At 43.8% G+C, this 24,279-nt stretch overlaps 1 protein-coding gene across 1 annotated transcript in view; it reads right to left on the bottom strand.

Moving 5' to 3' along the window:
- Positions 1–24,279, bottom strand: part of ITGBL1 (integrin subunit beta like 1) — a 126,805-nt gene that overhangs the window by 93,188 nt on the left and 9,338 nt on the right. Inside the window, exon 6 of the mRNA XM_084845527.1 lies at positions 20,640–20,786. Coding sequence (XP_084701653.1) covers positions 20,640–20,786 — 147 coding nt within the window. The remainder of the gene's footprint in view (positions 1–20,639; positions 20,787–24,279) is intronic.

The raw sequence follows: 24,279 nt of genomic DNA on the forward strand, positions 1-24,279 counted from the left end.
CCAAATGGGGCATGCTGGGGGGTCTGTGTTCTGTAGTAGCAGGTGGGGCTAATGGCACGGAACCAGTGCAACAGTGTTCAGTCATGCAAACCACAGCTCAGCTCTATGAATGTCTGTGCAGGAGTAAGTCCCAGCACAACAGCTTTCATGCATGTAAAGGACAGCCCAACTCCTTGAAAGTCTACTCAGGAGGAAGGTCTGCCTTTCTGCAGCTCTGAGCGGCGGGAAACTCTCATCTCCTATCACTGAAGATACAATGCAACATATTTTTGAAGGTCCCACTTTCACTGACCTATTGCAGCCACTCAAATGTATGTTTCTATAACTCTTTAATTCTGGATCCATACAAAAACGGATTGCCTTGAATGCTAAGTTAACATAAGTTCATGGAAGGAAGGTTTCCCATCCCCTATTCCCCCCTAGATACATATGTGCCCCTTGAAAGCATTTTGGTGGGCGGGGGGCCCGGTGGCACGGGGAGGGGATGGCTTCTGGAAGATGGAAGAACCACCCAAACAGGAGCTTGGATCCTACAATATGTTAACTTAAGGAAGTTCACAGAAGGAACATTTCCCACTTCCTCCTCTCTCCAGAGCCTCCCCATGCCCCATTGCACATTGTACAGGAGGACCAAACAACACTCCAAAGCAGCTTTTCATGGGGTACAGGTGGCTGAAGGGAGGCGAAGGGGATGGAATCCAAGTCATCAGTATGTGAATGACACAGAGGTCTACCTCTCGTTTTCTTCAGCTAATCCCAGGGAGGCTGGGTGAAACCCTGAAGAGGTATCCGGAGGCAGTTTTGGAATGGATGAAGGCAAATAAGCTGAGGCTTAATCCAGATAAGAAGGAGGTACATGGAAGTTCTGTGGGTGGGGAAAGCTGCTGATCTGGATGGAGGTGTAAGACTGTTGTCAGATGGGGTGGCACTTCCCTTGAAGGACCAAGCAAGCACTGCAGGAGTTCTCCTGGATTCAGTGCTATCTGTGGTCCAGGCACTCCTGGTCTACAAGGAGTTATCAGCATTGGCTGATATGCCAGCTGATGAAAGCGGCCTTTGCTATTCATGCCTTGGTTACATCCAGGCTAGACAACTTAACAAGCTGTACATGGGGCTGACTTTGAAGACGGTTTAGCTTCAGCTTGTGGAGAATGCAGCCTCTAGGTTGCTTGCAGGGGCTAGACAATCAGAGCGTATAATACCAATTTCATACCAGTTACCAGTGCATATGTGGGCCCAATTTAAAGTGCTGGTGATTAACTTTAAATGGCTTGGGAGCAGGTTATCTGAAGAGCCAGCTGCACCTGTATGACTCTGCCTAGGCCTTAAGATTGCCCATGGAGGCCCCGCTCACTTGCCAACCAATAAGATCTATTAAGTTGATGGGCACAAGAAATGGAGCCTTTCTGTAGTGTCCCCATCCTTAGGAAATGCCCTGCTGTGGGATGTACATCTGGCCGTGGGCCGAGGGGAGAGGGGAAACACTGTACAGTAGTTTGTGGTTGTAATTTGTGTACATAGAGCATGCCTCTACAGCACATCCGTGCACTATCATTCTGTGTGCACTCTGTTGCTTAGCAAGCATCATATTCTATGACATTTAGAAGCCTACAGAGAGTAGTAGAGATCTTGGGAATGGAACTGCACTAATGGAAAGAGTGTTATATCCAAGAAGCATCGCAAACTCCAACAAAATTTGTAGTGAGGGATAAAAAACACACCAAGAGGGGAAAAAAAGCTGTACAAACACAGAACAGCTATCTAAAGAATACAGTATTGAATATTTTATGGCATCGCTGCCCTTACCATAGCATTGACAACTTCACATGACTTGTCATGGAATTATTTTCCTCTCTAGACCTGTCTTCCCCAACCTGGTGCCTTCCAGATATTGCGGACTCCAACTCCCAGCATTCCTGACGATTGACCATGTTGGCTGGTGCTGATGGGGCTTGAAGTCAAAAACATCTGGCAGGCACCAGGTTGGAGAAGGCAGCTCTAGAGAATAGCAGTCAAGTCTGTGGGGAGTGTCTTTAGCAGTGGGAGGAGAAATGGGTATGCTTGATCAGGGTTTAGGGTTCTAGAGGAGCCTGAACTACTCACTTTACTTTTCACATCATCTGCCCCTTTTTACATCAACTAGCAATACAACTTTTGCATGGCTTTAATTTTGAACTACAGCAATACTCTTTTGGAACTGCATATTTTTCCAGGAACTGCACATACTGTGTATGGTTGTACATTTTTTTAAAAGCAGTGACAGCATTAGAGAACAGGCCCACCATTTCTGGTAGATCAGGTTACTGAGCAGCGACAAGGCCTGGGCACTATGTCTACCAAGACCTGGGCTCTGAGAAATGTGTAGACCAGGTCTACCTCTCTGTTGTTTCTCAGTGGGTAGACCTGGTGTCTGAACAATGTCTTCTCACCTGCAGCTGAACCCCTCAATTATTCCTGGACTCCTTTCACAGTGCATGTTAAAATTACATGGGGGCATGGGGAGATGACCTGCTCAGTTTGCAGTCCACTGTTAGGTTCTGCTCTGCAGGCAATGCACAATAGATTCAGGTACCATCACAACAGGGTAATTTATTACTACAATACATGAGAGAATACTAACTTCTGAGGAGCTGCATGGCACACTGTTGCAGCTCCATGGCCTGCACTAAGGGCTCCTTCACATGGAGCTTTTATCCTGCTATTGAGATTGCTCACTCACAGAAGTTTGTGGGTCTTTCCATGACATTGTTAACCTCCAGGGCACATCCAGAGGTATTTTCTAGTTATCCCATCTCAAATAGATCCAGAACTAATGAACCATTTTTTAAACTCGGAATGTAACACAATTAAAATAGCCACTACATGGTGCTGTTTCATTTCTATGGAACCTTGAAAATTAAAAGCTTCCCCTCTCAGCAATCACATGTTTGCTGTCTGGGAGCCCATGATAAATGCAGAAAGGTCCGGAATGGGAGGATTGTTGGGGGGGTAGTGAAAAGGCAGCCTAAGAGAGTGATGGCAAGAGGCTCCACTTGGGTCCCCTGCCAAGAGCTAAAAACTGCAGGTTCTCTTAAAGCTATATGCATCAATATAACCTGCTCTAGCCCTTAATAAATCACACTGCTGCTGCAATCAACTGTGCTAACCCACATTTTCTCAGCCACAGCCCTTCCTCCTGCAATATAGGTATAACAATGATGAACTTTATCTGCATGCATTGTCAGAGTATTTTTAAAATGTTTATAAAATAGGCAGCAGCGGCTGGGGGGGGGGAATTATCAACAAGACCTGAGTTGGAAAGGTCATGAACTCCTTTCTTTCCTACCTACTGTATCTTGGTACACACACTACTTTCCAATCCCACTAAACTCCTGGATTTCTAAATTGCTTTTTATGAGACTGCAATTACTTCCTAACAGGGAAGACCTTCAAAAGGCTTTAAAATGTTCCAGGAAGTTCCTTCTGCAGATAGTGGATGTTTTAACTATTGCTATGCATTCATTAACTAAAAACACTGAAAGGCAGGAGCAAACTAGTTTCTCACATTTTGAATGGGCAGAGTTTATGGCCTATCCAGGGCAGGGGGGGGGGGTCAATTGCACATCCTTGCCCTTCCTGTGGACACCCATACATCTGGCTCCCTCACTGACACTGTTGAAATGGGCCTTAAAGACCTGGATGTTTCACTTTGCTTTTAATTGATGCTGGTCAATATTTTACAAGTTAAGGTTTAGATTTCTATGATTATTTTTCTTTCTGATTTGTAGCATTGTGGTGTTTTTATGCTGCTGTTCTAGGTGTGTGTATGTTTAGGTATATTAAAATTGTTTCATGCTTTTATTTTGTAAACTATCTCAAGGTGGCTTTTTTTTACCCATAAAAGCAGTATAAAAAATTTAAAATAATAGTACATAATAGAAAGTAAAGGCTGTCACTTGATTAAGGAAAGTTATCAATTAAAAATAAATATTTTACAGCCAGTCCTATGTTTGTTTACTCAGAAGTAAATCCCACTGTGTTCAATGGGGCACATTCCTGTAAGAGTGTATAGGATTATAGTCCTAATAAATTGATCTGCATGAATGTACATATAATTAAATTCAGTAGTTCTGAAGAAAAAAAGCACATGGCAAGGACCTAACAGAAACAGAAGAGATCAAGAAAAGGTGGCAAGAATATACAGAAGATCTGTATAGGAAGGATAATAATATCAGGGATAGATTTGACAGTGTGGTCGGTGAGCTAGAGCCAGACATCCTGAAGAGTGAGGTTGAATGGGCCTTAAGAAGCATTGCTAATAACAAGGCAGCAGGGGACGACGGGGGACGATGGTATCCCAGCTGAACTGTTTAAAATCTTGCAAGATGATGCTGTCAAGGTGATGCATGCCATATGCCAGCAAATTTGGAAAACATAAGAATGGCCAGTAGATTGGAAAAAATCAACTTATATCCCCATACCAAAACAGGGAAACACTAAAGAATGTTCAAACTATCGAACAGTGGCACTTATTTCACATGCCAGTAAGGTAATGCTCAAGATCTTGCAAGGTAGACTCCAGCAATTCATGGAATGAGAATTGCCAGATGTACAAGCTGGGTTTCGAAAAGGCAGAGGAACTAGAGACTAAATTGCCGATATCCGCTGGATAATGGAGAAAGCCAGGGAATTTCAGAAAAACACCTATTTCTGTTTTACTGACTATTCTAAAGCCTTTGACTATGTGGATCATAACAAATTGTGGCAAGTTCTTGGTGGTATGGGGATACCAAGTCATCTTGTCTGCCTCCTGTGGAATCTGTATAACGACCAAGTAGCAACGGTAAGAACAGACCATGGAACAAGGGACTAATTGAGAAGGGGACTAATTGGGAAAGGAGTATGGCAGGGTTGTATACTCTTGCCCTACCTATTCAACCTGTAAGCAGAACACATCATGCGACATGCTGGGCTTGATGAATCCAAGGCTGGAGTTAAAATCGCTGGAAGAAACATTAACGATCTCAGATATGCAGATGATACCACTTTGATGGCTGAAAGCAAGAGGGAGCTGAGGAGCCTTATGACGAAGGTGAAAGAATAAAGTGCAAAAGCTGGGTTGCAGTTAAACTTCAAAAAACCCCAAGATTATGGCAACCAGCTTGATTGATAACTGGCAAATAGAGGGAGAAAACATGGAGGCAGTAACAGACTTTGTCTTTCTAGGCACAAAGATTACTGCAGACGCTGACTGCAGCCAGGAAATCAGAAGACGTTTACTTTTTGGGAGGACAGCAATGACAAATCTTGATAAAATAGTTAAGAGCAGAGACATCACACTGACAACAAAGGTCCATGTAGTTAAAGCAGTGGTTTTCCCCGTAGTAACCTATAGCTGCGAGAGCTGGACCATAAGGAAGGCTGAGTGAAGGAAGATAGATGCTTTTGAACTGTGGTGTTGGAGGAAAATTCTGAGAGTGCCTTGGACTGCAAGAAGATCAACCAGTCCATACTCCAGGAAATAAAGCCAGACTGCTCACTTGAGGGAATGATATTAAAGGCAAAACTGAAGTACTTTGGCCACATCATGAGAAGACAGGATACCCTGGAGAAGATGCTGATGCTAGGGAAAGTGAAAGGCAAAAGGAAGAGGGGCCGACCAAGGGCAAGGTGGATGGATGATATTCTGGAGGTGACGGACTCGACCTTGGGGGAGCTGGGGGTGGCAACGGCCGACAGGAAGCTCTGGCGTGGGCTGGTCCATGAAGTCACGAAGAGTCGGAAGCGACTGAGCGAATAAACAACACAAGTGTTGCAGCAGGCATCATCTTTGGGCTGAACTACACATGATAATAGTCACATGTTTAAAAGTACGTGCTCAACCTGCCCCTTTTTATTCTGGAGAAAAAAACAGCTATGGTGACCCCAGTCTTGATTGGGGCCCTACACCAGGCATCAGCTGAAAATCACTCCCTCCTGGCTGCTTCCCCCACCCCACAAAGTGCTGTTTACTGCAACTTCAAACACAAATAGCAGCTAGGAAAGGGACAATTTTCAGCAGGAAACTAGTGCCGGGTCCCCATTTGGATCACATTCTGGATTAGGACCTCATTGCTGCTTTTTCTCCAAAATAAAAGCAGTCAGGTTAAGCATGGTTGTTAAAAACACACACATGGCTAACATCATGTCCTTTTGAAGAGCCATTCCTCCTGTGCACAAGAGAAGGGGGAATCACCTCTTTTATGATGTCATGCATCACTCACAGTTTTTGTAACTACTTGTATTTAAAAAAGGCAGTTGAATTTAATCAGTGCATATGTTAGTTGATTAAAAGGGTGGCTTAAAAAAAAGGAATACACAATCTAACAGGTTAGCTGGCTAACCAATTCAAATACAACAGAAGCCTCCCTCCTAGTTCATATTCTTGTTATTTGCAGTTTTCTAGCTATCCAAAGTCATTCTATATATCTAGATGTATTTATGGTACAACGTAGTTTACCAGAATAGTCTTGGAAGCCATTAAAATATACCAGATGGTTTATGATCTTAAGATATTCTAAGACAGAAAGCATATCAATTTTCCTTTCTCTAATGAGGAAGTTCCAGCAAAATGTCAACATTCTTAACTAGTTTTGTCATCTGAACCAGTAAGTTAGAAAAGGTCCATTGTGACCTTGTTATCAGCTGTAACTAAATTAAGCAGCATGATCTAGCCAAACATTTATGAAAGCTGGAATTTTCGCTTAGTGATGTTTTCCTTGTATTTATAATAGCCCAACGTGACCTTTTATTTTCTAGTCCTGTCATAGGGTCTAAAAAAAATCAGGACACAGATGCCCCCCCCCGCCCTTTGTGGGCCATAGGGCATCAGCTGGGCATGGCCACACCCACCTGATGCAATTTACTCCCTGGCCCAAATGCTAAGGGGATCCTCCATACAGTGTTTGGGCCAGGGACCAGGCTTTGCTGCACGCAGACTTTCCTGATGGAGGAAGCTCCATGAGCAGTGAACCCGAGCCATTCTAGGTGCCACTGCTCCTCTGTTGGGGAGCGACAGAGACTAGTTGGGCTCTACCACCCTTCACGCGCCTTGCCTCCTTCCCACAATGGGGGAAGGAGGCAGGGTGTCTGAAGGAGAAGCAGCCAAGTCCCCTTTGCTTTTCCAACAGAGAAGCAAAGGGGGTTCAGCTGCTTTGCATGCTCCCCTCCTTCCCCCATTGTTGGAAGGAGGCAGGGTGCACAATGGAGAAGGGGACTAATGCATGCATGGGGAGAGTGGCCTCATTCTCCGGCACAAGCAAGACCCAGTGGCAACCGCACCCCACATCCCCACTCCTATCTCTGATCTGAGATTGGAGAGGGGATGCCTCCGGGGGGGGGGGTGGACTTGGAGCCTAAGCCCCGACCCCTGGAGGAACCCCAAGAGGCTGTGTGGGCCAGATTTGGGTGCCCTGCAGGCTAGCTTAGGCCCCCAGGCTGGAGATTCTATGCCCCTGCTATATAGGCAAATGCTGTGTTTCTAAGCTTATCTGGATTGGGACCCTAGAGTAGCAGATAGGGGGCTTTAAACCTTTCTTCCCCTCTGCAGTCCAGATCCAAATCAAGAGTCCTGAACCTGATATATCCATCCATCCATCTCTCTCTCTCTCTCTCTCTCATACACACACACACACACACATATATATATATAAAATTCACACACACACACACACACACACACACACATATATATATGGCCAAATAGTGATGCATTTACTTTAATATCATTTTTTGGCAATATAAATGCAGGCATGGGGGCTTGATCCGGGCTGGGACCATAAAGCCCCCACCCCCATGCTAGGGTCCCAATCCAGATCAGGACCCCTTCATTTGCTCTAGAGTAAAATAAGGGGGGGGTGAGATGCAGCTGCTGCTATGTTTTTAAAGTAACTTGTTGGTTGGATCTAAATTTCACAGTGAAATCTCCAGATTGCAAGAAATCATAATACAATCCACAGGCTTCCTCAAATATAATTGAACACATATAGGGATTAATGGAGCATTCTCTTCCAGATTCTAGAGGCTCCTTGCCATCTATCAAAGCTGCTGACATATTCTTGGGTTCTGTTCTGTTCAATACTCCAATCAAACAGGAAAGACAACCTACATAAAGGATTCAAACGGAGTCTTAACACACATCAGTGTCATCCTGTTCTTTGATTAGGTAATGACAGTTAGGATAATTGCAGCAATTTCATGATGGGGAAATATTCCCAAAACATGAAACCTGTTGCCAACTTGCAGTCTCCTTTTATTCTTTACATAAGAATCGTCGCAATTTTTCAAAGAACTAACCACTTTATTTCAAATGAACATTAGTACAGAAGTACCTTGTGTGCCATTCCTCAGGAGCTGCATGAAAATATGTTTTCCATATTATTGTATGCATGCATCATATAGTTTTTAACCAATGCTCCCATTTCCCCAAGTTTGTGAAACATTTACCTTCTTCCCTGTGCTGTTTTTTCCTGCAGCTTTTGTAAAAACAGGTCTAAGTTGGTGATTCCGAAACTACGTGCCAGGGACCGGGTCCATTAGTTTGTCTCACGAAAGGAGCTGAAGGATTCCTTTAAGAATTAAGCCAACATTTTGGATGCACAATCCACCACTATGCTGGTCAGAGCAAGAATGGTCATGCAGCATTGACATGCGCCACCCACCTCTATTCCAATATATGGGAAGTAATCAAATCCTTACAGAGAAGGTAAGAATAGACTACATCTACTCAGAGAGCACAGCCCCATCCCTGACTTACTTGTTTTATTTATATCCCTCCCTTCTACCAAAAAATGGCACTCAAGGTGGCTTACAAAATCATTTAAAATAGATTAAAACAAGAAAACACATTTAAATACAATAAAAACATTACAACTACAGAATAAAAACAGCACCCAAGCCACAGACCCACTTACAGGCCAAAGGCCATCTGGAATAAAGTGGTCTTCTTCTGCCAGTGGAAGGACAGCAGAGAGGGAGCAAACCTAGCCTCCCTTGGGAGCCTGGGAGTAACCACCAAAAAGGTCCTCTCTCGGGTTGTCACCAAATGCTCCTCTGATGGTGGTGGTGTCGAAAGAAGGGTCTCTCCAGAAGATCTTAAGGACCGGGCAGGCCGTATGGGAGAAAGCGGTCTTTCTGACCACCGCCTCTCGCTAGATAGCTAGTACATGAAACAATATTGCTCTGATTTTTTCAATGGGAAAAAGACACTACAGATTCTCACTGGGGGGAAAGCAGGCAACAGAGGCTGCAGACTAAGAATGGGTAAAGCAGCTTGTTCACTGTATTTACTCCCTAGAAATGTGCAACTGGGGTTTATGACTGGGCAACACAAGCTGCAGACTGCCAATGGATGAAGCGGCTAGATCCCTGTATTTACTCCCTGGAAAAGGAGAAATGAGGTGGGAGCTCTAACGCCTGGACTGTTGGCTGGAAAGGGGCGAAATGCGCTGGTGGGTGCTCCCATGAGGAGCCTTCAGATGCTCTCAAGGATAATAATGGGGTAGCCGGGGGGAGTCTGGACGGGGGGGGGGGAAACCTCTGTTATCGGTTGAGCAGCACCTGCCAGGTTGAAGACATTCAGTTCTACTCCCCCCCCCCAAACCCAGAAGTAGGTTGCTTTCAAGTGCTGTGTGACCCGTGAAAAGCGGATTTTTAAAGTATGGTACACTCAGCTTTTCTTGCTTCATGTGTCCCTGATGGACCAAAGTCAATTCCATGAAAATCTGGATAATACTCCAACGCGCGTCTCATTCCATTGTCACGATGATCCCACCCAGGACTGCTATTTACGTAGGGGAAAAGTGCACCATCCCCCTTTCAAAAACATGTATGGTTTGGCTGTCAGGCCGCAGCAAGACATGCTGGATGAAGGAGCACTGGCTAGTCTTCATTTGAAAATATAAAAGCCAACTGTTGCTATTCAGATCTGACTCTCTAGCACTGATTGGTTCACACAGAAGGGCAGTGGTGAACTTGAAGCCTTGCTTACTGCTTAATCACTTTTTATTTGCTCCTAATGAAGGTTTTTATGCCATTGTTACTATCTGGTGTGATTGTTCCATTCCACCACCACTCACCCTTGGATTTCCATTATACACATGTTATTATGGAAGAACATGTTATTATGGAAGAATCTCTGGAGCAGGTATAATGGTCTGCATTTAAAAATAATTCAATGGAATGACAGCAGTCAAAGTTTGCACAGAGCTGGAAGACTGTCAGCGCTACTTCCCGCTTGCTTACAAATGGGAGTTATATATACTATAATTGAATGGTTTTCATTATTCACTATGCTATGACAATGAAGAAGACTGATGCATGACATTAATTTAATGTTACAACAACTGAAATATTATGCTCTTATCAGGTAGAGATTGTCTGCCAAACAATACATTTCTATATAACATTAAGAAACTTTGATGCAGCATGTGATACAGCTTACATTACCCTCACTTATTTCACTCATCATGACATAACATTTGGAAAATCCAGCATTCACTATGAGTTTCCTGATGCAGGAAGCATATAATTTTCACACTAGACTTATTTACCCAGTGTAAATGTATTGACAATACTCAAGAATTACTGCTTAGGCATACACATTCTCTGCCCCACAAAAACAACAGACAGAGTAAATAATGGGCTAGAGATAATGACTTAACAGCTTGGGGCCAGGCTATCTGAAGGATCGCCTCCTCCCATATGTGCCTGCCCTAACCCTAAGATCATCCTCAGTGGTCCTTTGCCGTGAGCCCCTGATAAAGGAAATGAGGGGGGTGGCTACCAGGAAGAGGGCCTTTTCTGCTGTGGCAACTCAGCTGTGGAATGAGCTCCCTAGAGAGGTTCACTGGGCACTTACATCGTACTCCTTCTGGCACCAGGTGAAGACATTTTTATTCTCCCAATATTTTAGCATTTTAGCTTCCTAGTCATTTAGCTTTGGTGTTTTAAATCTGTCTTTTAAATCTCTGCCTTGCTGCTCATTTTATTCTGGTTGTGCAGTTATATTGTGGTTTTAAGCTTTCATATTTAATATTGTTTTATGCTGCGCTTTGTGGTTTTCATTTTTGTGAACTGCCCAGAGAGCTTCAGCTATTGGGTGGTATAGAAATAAATAAATAAATAAATAAATATTAGTCATACTTAGGGTAGACCCATTGAAATCAGTGAGATTATGTTGGACATGACTAACTTAAGTTCCATTAATTTCAATGGGTCTACTCTAAAATGACTAAGTCTGGATCCAACCCAATAAACTTTATACTGACATCAATTTAACATGGTTTACTAGGCATTCTCTCACCCCACATCCCCCAGTGTGATGAGTGAAGGAACTTTATAGGATTATTGTCATAAATAGTAAAAGACAAGAGATATCAAATTATTCTTGCAATTTTTTATATTACCAAGAAATATCATTTAAAGCCAAGCCAACTTCACTAAGGACAGGATTCAATCAACAGAGATCTTATTGCAGGCATAGACAGAGTAATTTAGTGGTAACCATAAAATGGGTAGCAATGAGGATTCTGACTGAGATGCAAGGAATCTGTTCTGCAAAAACCTAAACACTTGATGAAAACCAGTTGCTAATTTATAGTTTCTGCAGAAGACAGGTGGCTGGAGGCAAGAAAAATACAAGCAAATGTCAAATGTGGCAGAGCTAAATTTGGCAAACAGTCTGTAACCTTTCCCCTTCATGGATCACTGCCTTGTTGTGGCGAAGGGGCTTGCGTAACTCAGTGAAGCCATAAGCTATGCCGTGCAGGGCCACCCAAGATGGACAGGTCATGGCAGAGAGTTCTGACAAAATGTGGTCCACTGGAGAAGGAAATGGCAATTGGCAACCCACTCTAGTATTCTTGCCAAGAAAACCCCATGGAACATATCACAAGGCTAAAAGATATGATGCAGGAAGATGAGCCCCTCAGGTCGGAAGGTGTCCAATATACTACTGGGGAAGAGCAGAGGGAATTTCCAAGAAGCGCCAGAAAGAGTGAAGCGGCTGGGCCAAAGCCGAAAGGACACTCAGCGGTGGATGTGTCTGGTGGTGAAAAGAAAATCCAATGCTGTAAAGAACAATATTGTTTAGGAACCTGGAATGTAAAATCCATGAATCAAGGTAAGCTGGAGGTGGACAAACGTGAGATGGCAGGATTGAACATCAACATAGAATCATAGAATAGTAGTATAGAATAGTAGGGTTGGAAGGGGCCTACAAGGCTATCGAGTCCAACCCCCTGCTCAATGCAGGAATCCAATACGCAGACTATACCACCCTAATGGCAGAAAGTGAAGAGGATCTAAAGAGCCTCTTGTTGAGGGTGAAAGTGGAGAGTGCAAAAGCTGGTTTGAAACTCAACATTAAAAAAATGAAGATCATGGCATCTGGCCCCATCACTTCCTGGCATATGGAAGGGGAAGAAATGGAAGCAGTGACAGATGTTATTTTCTTGGGCTCCAAGATCACGGCAGATGGTGACTGTAGCCATGAAATTAAAAGACGCTTGCTCCTTGGGAGGAAAGCTATGGCAAACCTAGACAGCATAGTAAGAAGCAGAGACATCATCTTGCCGACAAAGGTCCATCTAATCAAAGCTATGGTTTTCCCAGTATTAATGTATGGCTGTGAGAACTGGACTATAAGGAAGGCTGAACGCCGAAGAATTGATGCTTTTGAACTGTGGTGCTGGAGAAGACTCTTACGAGTCCCCTGGACTGCAAGGAGGTCAAATCAGTCAATCCTAAAGAAAATCAACCCTGAGTGCTCATTGGAAGGACAGATACTGAAACTGAAGCTCCAATATTTTGGCCACCTAATGCAAAGAGAAAAGTCACTGGAAAAGCCCCTGATGCTGGAAAAGATTGAAGGCAAAAGGAGAAGGGGACGGCAGAGGATAAGATGGCTAGATAGCATCACCGATGCAATGAATATGAACTTGAGCATGCTCTGGGGGAGAGCGGAGGACAGGAAGACCTGGTGTGCTATGGTCCATGGGGTCACGAAGAGTCGGACACGACTGAACGACTGAACAACAACAACATCAACTGTAACCTTTGCTTGACTTCTGGTTATTTTAGACAATTAGTGAAAGAGCTCATCACAAATTAAATGACATATAGGGTCAGATGCAATACTTCAAGAGTAGCTTGAGTGGGAAAAGCATTCATAATTTCAATTACTAGTTCCTTCAAAGACCTTTGTCCATTCATCTCTCCATTCCCATCTGAGGTACAGAATCATAAATCAAAATGTAACGAATCTGTTCTCAATCGGATTTTTAAAAAAAACTCTCTTTGATTTGCTTTGCTTCTGTTCCCGTTAAACTTTGTTAAACTTTGTTTAAGCAAAGTTTTAATCTTTGCTTAAAACTGAAAAGATTAGATGAAGGACCAAAAATCAAGGCTCTATCAAATTAATATATTTTAATTTGAATAATGGGAAAAATAATATCCTTCACAAAGCAACATTTCAATAAAAGTATGAGTCAAGTGCAATGCATGTAGGAGGAATTATTCCACCATGAACAGCATTTTTCTAAACCTCCAAACCAGACCATGGTGAATGTGCAGCGGTTTCACCAGCATTGCGAGAGATTTTTGTATGGTTGCTATAATTTTTCAAAGAAAGGTTATTAATTACTACAGCTGCAATGCTTCTTTCTGATCTTAAAGGCAAGTCTTTAAAAACCCACCAGGTACTGTGGGTGAGAGGCTAATAACAGAATGATCAGTATTCCTTGTTTTGTCAGATATCCTGGCATTCCAGGATTATCTTCTCTACAGACTGCCATTCAGTAGAAATTAATTATTTCCTTTAGGGTGCATTGCACCCTTAGAGCCTACAGGTTCTACAACTCCACAGGACTAATATCTAGGGATGGCAGAGAAATCCGCCACGGACTCCAGTGAGGCTGGATTCTTTAGAATCTGCCCCCCCCAGAGTCTGTGGCAGAACAGACTACCCCCCTGCCGCCACCCCCCCAAAATCCCCCCGGGATGGACCCTACCTGCTGCCAGTGGGCCCGTCTGCTGCCGACCATCCGCTGCCCCAGACTGCAGATACAAATGGCGTCTGGCATAGCTGACGCCATTTGTGTCCCTGCACTTTTCGGTGATAGGCTACGTAAATGTTTACGTAGCCTATCATGGCAAAGAGTAGGGACACAAATGGCGTAGCCGTTTGTTTGATCAGTCTTTCCAAGTAAGAGACATTATGGAGCTGTTGATATTATTAGGGGTGTACGAAACATACTCACTGGTCCGCTGGGGGCATCCATGGGGGGTGGGGAGGTGATCCGTGCCTCCCCCCAGAATCCTCACGAGTCCGCAGAGCTGCTGGCCGGGCCCATCCGCAGCTGGACTTGCATCTGCTGCAGGGCTGCGGATGCAAATGGCGTCCAGCATCGGCTATGCCATTTGCGTCCCTGTGCTTTTCAGTGATAGGCTACATAAATATTTACATAGCCTATCACAGCAAAGAGCAGGGACGCAAATGGTGTAGCCAACACCAGACGCCATTTGCGTCTGCAGCCCTGCAGCGGACACAAGTCCAGCTACGGACGGGCCCGGTTGGCAGTTCTGCAGACTCGCCACGGAGCGGAGCCAGCCGGGGAGGATTCCAGGGGAGGGACAGATCACCTCCCCCCCTGCAGACACCCCCAGTGGACCGGTGAGTATGATTCATACATCCCTACTAATAGCAACAGCTCCATAATGTCTCTTACTTGGAAAGATTGATCAAACAAACTTATGCCAATCATCCACATTGTGACAAATTGTGCTCATCTAGCAATATATCTAATTATTATTTATGTAGGGATGGGGGATAAATGTATTCAGTTCACATTTTAATGTAAACATACCTAATGTGCACTTTCCAAACCAAGATGTGAACCTAAATGCAGTTATACCTTGATATTCGTACTTTTCCAAATTTTGCAATGTGCTTCTCCAATTGAAAAATGCATACGAAAATGTACAGTCAGGGCCAGAAATATTGGAACAAGGATAACTGTTTTGGCAGTTGGCCTCTGTACACCACCACATTGAAGTTGAAAGGAAACACACCCAGATGGGAGCGAAGTCAGGAAGTTCAGCTGTAATTCAAGGGGTTTGACAAAAGTGGGGCACTAACCATTCAGGAAGGACATCCAGTGGCATACACACACACACACACACACACACACACACACATACACCACCGTTGGTGGCTCATAAGTAATGGAACAAACCAACATCATCTCAAACTTAAGGATCGCCTTTAATACCTGGATGAAAATCTTTTGCAGTCAATGACTGCCTGAAGTCTGGAACCCATGGACATGGCCAAATGCTGAGTTTCCTCCCTCGAGATGCTTTGCCAGGCCTTGACTGCAGCTGCCTTCAGCTGCTGCTTGTTTGTGGGTCCTTCTGCCTTCAGTCTTGTCTTCAGTAAATGAAAAGCCTGCTCTCCTGGGTTGAGATCAGGTGACTGACTTGGCCAGTGAAGAACATCCCACTTCTTTGCCTGGAGAAACTCTTGGGTAGGTTTTGCTGTATGTTTTGGGTCATTATCCATCTGCAATATGAAGCGGTGTCCTATCCGTTTGGCAGCATTCGGCTGAATCTGAGCAGAAAGTATAGCCCTATACACTTCAGAATTCATCCTGCTGCTTTTATCAGCAGTCAGGTCATCAATAAACACCAGTGACCTGGCTCCATTGGCAGCCATACATGCCCATGATGCCATAACACTGCCTCCACCATGCTTGACAGATGATGTGGTATGCTTTGGATCATGAGCTGTTCGTTTCCTTCTCCATACTTTTCTCTTCCCATCATTCTGGTACAAGTTAATCTTGGTTTCATCAGTCCAAAGAATCTTATTCCAGAACTGGGCAGGCCTTTTTAGGTGTTTGCTGGCAAAGGCTAATCTGGCCTGTCTGTTCTTGAGCATTACCAGTGGTTTGCACCTTGTTGTGAAGCCTCTGTATTTACATTCATAAAGCTGTCTCTTGACTGTAGATGTTGACAATGACATGCCTGCCTCCACAAGAGCATTCTTGACCTGGCTAGATGTTGTGAAAGGGTTCCTCTTCACCATGAGGAGAATTCTGCCGTCATCCACTTTAGTTGTCTTCCGTGGGCTTCCAGGCCTTTTGCTGTTGCTAAGCTTGCCAGTTAATTCCTTCTTTTTCATAGGGATGTACGAAACACTTACCTGGTTTTGTCCAGGGACATCCGCGGTGGGGGGGAGGCACTCCATCCCTTCCTCCGAAATCCTCGATTGGGGGGGAGGCGATCCATTCCCCCCCCCCAGAATCCTGCCCGGCCGGCTCCGCTCCATGGCCAGGCCACAGAGCCCCTGGCCGGGCCAACCTGCAGCCGGGCCTCCAGCTGCTGCCAGGCTGCTGCAGATGCTAATGGTGTCCTGAGTAGGGGACACCATTTGCGTCCCTATGGTAGCCCATGATAGGCTACATAAACATTTACGTAGCCTATCATGGCTAAAACGGGAACGCAAATGGTGACCCCTATGCCATTTTCTCCATGATAGGCTATGTAAATATTTACATAGCCTATGACGGCTAAAACAGGAATGCAAATGGCATCCCCTACGCCATTTGCGTTCCCGCTTTAGCCGTCATAGGCTACGTAAATATTTATGTAGCCTATCATGGAGAAAACGGGAATGCAAATGGTGTAGGGGATGCCATTTGCGTCCCTGCTTTAGCTGTGATAGGCTACGTAAATATTTACGTAGCCTATCACAGGCTAAATTGGGAAAGGAGTACGACAAGGCTGCATATTGTCACCCTGCTTTTTTAACTTATATGCAGAGTACATCATGAGAAACACCGGGTTGGATGAATCACAGCTCGGAATTAAGATTGCCGGGAGAATTATCAACAACCTCCGATATGCAGACGATACCACCCTAATGGCAGAAAGCGAAGAGGATCTCAAGAGCCTCTTGTTGAGGGTGAAAGAGGAGAGTGCAAAAGCTGGTTTGAAACTCAACATTAAAAAAACTAAGATCATGGCATCTGGCCTCATCACTTCCTGGCATATAGAAGGGGAAGAAATGGAAGCAGTGACAGATTTTACTTTCTTGGGCTCCAAGATCACCGCAGACAGTGACTGTAGCCATGAAATTAAAAGACGCTTGCTCCTTGGGAGGAAAGCTATGGCCAACCTAGACAGCATAGTAAGAAGCAGAGACATCACCTTGCCGACAAAGGTCCGTCTAATCAAAGCTATGGTTTTCCCAGTAGTAATGTATGGCTGTGAGAGCTGGACTATAAGGAAGGCTGAGCGCCGAAGAATTGATGCTTTTGAACTGTGGTGCTGGAGAAGACTCTTACGAGTCCCCTGGACTGCAAGGAGGTCAAATCAGTCCATCCTAAAGGAAATCAACCCTGAGTGCTCATTGGAAGGACAGATACTGAAGCTGAAGCTCAAATATTTTGGCCACCTAATGCAAAGAGAAAACTCTCTGGAAAAGACCCTGATGCTGGGAAAGACTGAAGGCAAAAGGAGAAGGGGACGACAGAGGATGAGATGGCTAGATAGCATCACCGATGCAATGAATATGAACTTGAGCACACTCCGGGAGAGAGCGCAGGACAGGAAGGCCTGGCGTGCTATGGTCCATTGGGTCACGAAGAGTCGGACACGACTTAATGACTGAACAACAACAACAACAATCACAGGCTGCCGTAGGGACGCAAATGGCATCCCCTACTCAGGACGCCATTTGCATCCGCAGCAGCTAGGCAGCGGCTGGAGGGCCTGCTGCGGATTGGCCCGGCTGGCGGCTCCGTGGCCTGGCCGTGGAGTGGAGCCGACCAGGTAGGATTCCGGGGGGGGGGGGGGAGGAACGGATCACCTCCCCCCCATCGAGGATTTCGGTAGGCTCCGTTTCGGTAGGCTCTGTTTCGCGGGGCTTCTGCAGGGTGGTGGGGAGGGTTGCTCCGTTCCGCCACGGATTCCAGGGGGCCGAATTCACTGGAATTCGGCCCCCTTGGGATCCATGGCGGAATTCTCTAACATCCCTACTTTTTCAGGATGTTCCAAAGTGTTGTGTTGGCCACTCCCACTATTTTTGCTATCTCTCTGATGGGTTTATTTTGTTTCCTCAGCCTAATGATGGCCTCCTTCACTCGTATGGACACCTCTTTGGACCTTATGTTGGGAGTCCCAGTGAACAGCTACCAAATACAAATGTAACACTCAGAACCACCTCCAGGCCTTTTATCTGCTTGATTGGTCATGGGGTACCCAGGAAACAGGCCACACCTGGCCATGCAGCTGCTTGTCAGCCATTCATTCCATTACTTATGAGCCACCAACGATGGGGCTGTGTGTATGCCACTGGCTGTACTTCCTGAATGGCTAGTGCCCCACTTTTGTCAAGCCCCTTGAATTACAGCTGAAAGTCCTGACTTTGCTCCCATCTGGGTGTGTTTCCTTTCAACTTCAATGGGGTGGTGTACAGAGGCCAACTGCCAAAACAGTTATCCTTGTTCCAATATTTCTGGCCCTGACTGTATATATTAGGAAAAGGGCACAGAAAAAATGCACATACCAATCAAAACATACAAAATTGCATTCTGTTAGTGAAATTGCTTGCAAAAATGCATTTATTAGGAGAAATGTACACAAAAATGTGTAAGTATTTTTACATGATTTTCAACTGATGCAGAAACAGGATGAAACAAACTTAGGGTTAGAAAATGAGAAAAAGAAATTGCCAGGTGGATCCATTCCTAGATTTATGTTAATTGTGGCCACTTCAGCTGTTAAACTTATTATATCAAAAAAGGTCTTTAAAAATTTCAACCCTCAGAAAAAGTCCTGGGAGAGATATTTGCATAAATAAGAGTTTTGTAAGATCAGAGATCTTCTAATATGAGGCCTATAACATATTGTGCCAAAAATAGCAAACAACCTACAAAGTGTGCTTCATGCCAATAATATAGGTACTGGAATTGGACATCCCCTTCCCCTCTGCCCCACAGCAACCCCACCAGCCCCATGAAGATGCTACACAGAGAGAGGGTTGGGGGACCCTGATAAATGTTGGGGGGGGTGAGGGAGATCCCAAATATTCAGGTGGGGGCACCTTCCATCAGTGGAGCTCTTCTGACAAAGAAAGGCAGATCCTGGATCCAGCCCATCTTGATTTGGACAACTGGGACAAAAGTATTGTCATCAGAGAATAAATACATGCCTCGTGTACTTTTTATCAGTATAAAATGATATTGAGTGTTTCTACATGAGGCTGTTAAATGCTGTATCTACTTTTGGTTTCTTGCCAAAATTGAGATCCAAACTCTACACAAAGAACTTTTTCTTTCCTGCGTTTCTGCTACATAACCTCTAGATGGCACTGTGCTATAGTGAAGTAGCACAAATACATGAGCAGGAAAATATATTTTCTTTCGCTTCCAGAAATAATACCCCATTTCCCCATTCTAAAAAAACCAGGGAAGTGCTCTTAAAAAACAGAAATGAAACTGGAAGATCACGTCTAAAGAACCCAAAAATCACTGTGCATAAGGTATCACAAGTTCATAATAAATGCCTCATGTAGAAAAGTTCAGAGTCAATGCATGGCTGGAATCCAGTACAGAGTTCAGTCAGTGCTTAGGTCTATGCTAAAATCAAGGGGCTTAAGCATATTTAATACTGTGTTGAACTGGGGTCCATGTCTTTAAAACACTGGCAGTGATATACCATAATATATGTTAATTGGCTAATTGGTTTGTTGGTTAGAAGTGTGGGACAAATCTGGCAAAAGCTGAGTCATGACTAAGTCCCATTGAAATCAGTGGTGCTTATGTTAGGCACAAGTAAGTTACACACAACTCTTTTTAATGGGACTTAGTCATATCTAATATATGTGTAGTGGTACCCATGAACAGTTCTTCAATTTACCAATGGTCCTAATAATTATACTGTATTTACAGCAATCCAAGTGGGAAAGGTGGAGCTGCCAACCAGCACATTTACTTCAGTAGCCTATTGCCCAAGAATCTGCTGAGAGATTCTGGAGTTAATGTTTGCTCCTAAAGAGTGCACACTCCTTAAAACATCATGCTCTATAGCATCAGAGTGGGGAAGGTAGAGCTGATAACTGCATATAGTAACCCCCCATCCCCAAACACCAGATGTACCGTCATATGAAATGTCAATACCAAAAAAATAGCTATTTATAGATTTCAAAATAAACCTACTCCCTATGCAAAACCACTAGGAGATTACATTTATTCATAAATTAGCATGGGAACATGCAGGATGGACTGAACCAGGAAACACTTATAGGTGCTTTCACAAGGATAATCTTTCAGGCAACAGGTTTGCTGATCCAGCGCCCTGGACACTAACAGGTCATATGAGGCCCAAGCTAATCCCTAGCAGGTGCTCAGGAGTGTTGTACAAATTTGAACCTCATCATTCTGCTTCCTAGTTAGCATCAATCAAGCAACTAGCAGTGCTGGAATCTGCTCTTTGAATGCAATCTAAACCAGAATGTTGCATGTAAACCAGTTTACATGCTTAGTGAAACTAAAATTGCCCGCAAGTAGCAGAGCAACGGAATTGTGATCACCCTGTAAAAATCAAAATGAGTCACCTACCTCTTCCAGAGCAAGGTAAATGCATGTTTCCTTGGCATTTTCTAGCACTCTCTTCAGCTGACATAGGACAGGAAAGTGGATGCTCACACTTCTTTCCAGTCCATCCTGCCTTACAGTCACATCTTCCACAGTTACACTGTCCATGACCTGAACAACAAAATGAAAAGGCGTATTTCAGGTCTATCTTACAACACACTTAATCCAGTAGAGTCTCTCTTAGTCCCTATTTCAATGTTACTTGAAATGGTGGCATTGCTTCTGTCTACATGGTTGCTTCAGATAATGTTTACATCTTCTACTCACATGTTTATGGGGCAGCATAATCATATATTAGGCTTTTAGGAAGACGCTGAAAACTAACTACTTTTCTCTGGCTGTTCTCCAATTACATTTTATAGGACAGGCTTTGCTTGGAAAGTGCCAAAGTGGGGGATGAAATTGACAAGTTCTTTGACAAGAAAGGAATATGGCTCTGCTGGGCTAAAGAAAGTAGTGTGGGGAGAGGATGAAACTGACAAGGATATTGACATGAGGGCAATATTCCTCTGTGCAACTTACACAGCAGACAGACGGACTTACGATCGTGTGCACTTATGTAAGATTGCTAATTAAATTTTTTTTTTTAAAGAAATTATGACACCATTTGCACAAATGGTGAAACCTGAAAAGATGTGCAAAATATTTCCAGAATTGGGGAAGGGTGGGGGTGGAAATCTGCTACAGTTCACGGCTGCTTACCAGAATGGAAACACTGCGGAATCCCATCAAGCTTAAACAGAATGGAATTCCTAGCATCACACATCCTTACCCATGCCAGCATTAGTTCCTTTAATATCTAATATCTGTCACTTCCTGTGCTCTGTATGAGAAATGGAGTTGCACAGAGTGGCAGAGAGATGAGCCACTGGACCTTGCAGCCTTCTCCCCTAAAGTCCAAACACTTATCCAGGTTCACTGTTGCTGGAGAGCCATCACATGCTTGGGTAGATAAATCCTTTTTTTTTGGTCTGGGCTTAGACTGGGAGTATTTTGTCAGGAAAAGGAATGTCCCTCAAGGGCTCCTCACACATAGTTTGCTCCTGAGCCAAGTCTGGGGCCACCTTCATATGTTCCCCTCTCTACACCCCTCCTCCAAGTTTCTCTCTGTAACCCCAAACTGTCAGTCTCTCCAGCTCTTATTCAGCTTCCTTCATCCTATCTCACCTTAGGGTGAATCTTTACATACTGCAATATAGGGTGGCAACAGAATGGCAGAATGGGCTGTACCACATAACTGCATCTGGAGAAATATATTTTGAAATGTTTTCCACATAAATACCTCCTTTCAAGTAAAAGACTAGCATACCAGGGAGAAAGGCTGTAGCTTTGCTCTCTTCCTGCTGTGTTTATGTCCTACTCAAAGGGATTTAAAAAAATAAACATGGGGAGCATTAAAAATGTAATTCCCACACCTCCAGTCTTAAGTGGTACCATCCATTCTATGGTCCAATGGCACATGATTCAGCCACATTACTAAAAGTGAGCAGGTCTGGGTCTGGCCAATACCTGGATGGGAGACTAGCTGGGAACCCTATCGGCTGCTTTGAGTTCCATGATGGAAGGCAGGCAGGTTATAAATGTACTAAATAAAGCAAATAAGTCTACTGCCCCATTCCTCTACATGCATATACAGTGTGTGGAATTTTCACACAGCTTTACTTCAGAGAGAATCAGGGCATATCAAGCCACCACATAGGAAATTACATCAGAGCACAACTTGTCTATAAAAGATGAGTTTTATTCATTTCCTTAACACCTGTTGAACCCAGGTTTGGGGAGAAAAGTAATTATGAGGAGAAATACTCTTTCCTGCTGAAGAATTTGTTGGGAGACAGCCTATTATACACTAACTGATAAAACTGTTTTGAAGACGACAACTACTCAGCCAGATGAAGTGATGTGAAAAGAAATTTCTGGAGAAACAGATCTCTAGAAAAAGCTCTTTCTCTTCATGAGGTAAAGTTGTAGCTGCAGGGGCCCAGCTCTTGGTGAATAAAATCTTTAAGATAACCACAGGTATTTCCAGTTCCCTTTTAGGACTTTGAGAGGGCTGGAAGCACAATTTTCTTTTGAGCCCCCTTCTCACTGCACTGTGTGTCATTTTTTTCCTCAGCTGGGAACAAAGAAATATGCATATAATCCTTTAAAAAACATATTTGACATCAGAAGCAGTATGTTAAGATTTTATGGACTGTCTCTAAAATTGAAAGATAAAGACATTATACTAGATTCACTTGTAATGTATATCACTCCTTCAGTCCTTATACATATGGGATCCTCTTTTCATGATGTCTCAACTAATATAAAAGTCAATGAAGTTCAAGAAAATATTTACACATAAAGACAAACCACATTTAGGTTACTGTAAAAGTTCTCATTTTTTCTATTTTTCTTGGCAGCAAATTCAGATATGATATAATCAGAAGTAATTTATCTCAGAATATCACATTCTATAGATAATGATGGCTGTCTTGAAAGCAACATTGTTGGCTGTAATTTGTGTTTAATAAATGATAATTTGGCATATGCTCTTATTCACAATTTGAATGAGTCAGCTAGAGGTATAAAGCTATGGAAAGCCTTTTAAAACATTAAAGCAGTAATTAAACCAATAACAATACCATGTACTGTTGGGGGCAATCTCTGCATCTGGCTACCCACCACTAAAATGCTCCCCTAGCCTCATACACTCTTTTCTCACTAAAATAGTTATAGCTTACAGAAGCCAAATTTTTTAACACCTGGGGCAGGTGGTGTGTGTGGAGGGGGGGGGGGAACAACAGAAAACCATTAAAAAAGAGACCAGTCCTCCCAAGCCATAATAAATATGCAATCCTTCTTTAGTTATGTTACAAAACAATTAGAGGAAGAAGATATTTAGAAGTTAAGTAGTTATCTAGTTCTTGGCCTACTGCAGTGTATGCAAGTCATTTTGCAAATCCCTGTTTCTTGCATAAATGATGAACACCCTGAAAAACCCATATCAATCTGAGCTGCTAGCAAACAGAGGGGGAGAGGCAACAGACTAAACCAACTCAAGAGGAAGAGCAGTGATGAAAGCTAGAGAGCTCCTTTCAGTTCCTCTTTTTTTAAAAGTCTAGCAATTTCTTGGCTCACTGCTAGACCCCTTTATTTGAAGGACAAGCACTTCTCACAGTATGTGAGTACTTCTCACAGGACTTTGCTTTATTATCTATCTAGCAGAAGGTCCTTTTATGCAAGCAGACCTCTGCTTGCAGAATACTAGTATCCTACACCTATAACTGAAGCAAAAAATACCATCCCTAAAAGATATTAGCCCATCAAAAGCCTGGCAAAGACTGAGAGCTTATATGCTGGCTGTCCCTGAGTCACCAGTTGCAGCTGGGTCTGCCTCATCAGTAGCCACAGCTGGGTCTTCCTCCACATGAGTACCTCCTTGCTCCTGAGTAGACCCTTCTTCTGGCAGCTAGGCAGGTGCTCTGATGATGGCTCTGAACATCCTACCTGGGCCATTGCCTCTAGTGCTCTCATGAGCCATGGGTGGAGGGAGAAGAGTCTGAAATCACAGCTGGGCTTGGGACAGGGTTGAAGAGGTTCTTGGGGATCTCAGGCAAGGCAT

The sequence above is a fragment of the Heloderma suspectum genome, chromosome 3, assembly GCF_057233095.1.
Source record: "Heloderma suspectum isolate Gila_16-S chromosome 3, 16-S_ref, whole genome shotgun sequence".
Lineage (NCBI taxonomy): Eukaryota > Metazoa > Chordata > Lepidosauria > Squamata > Helodermatidae > Heloderma > Heloderma suspectum.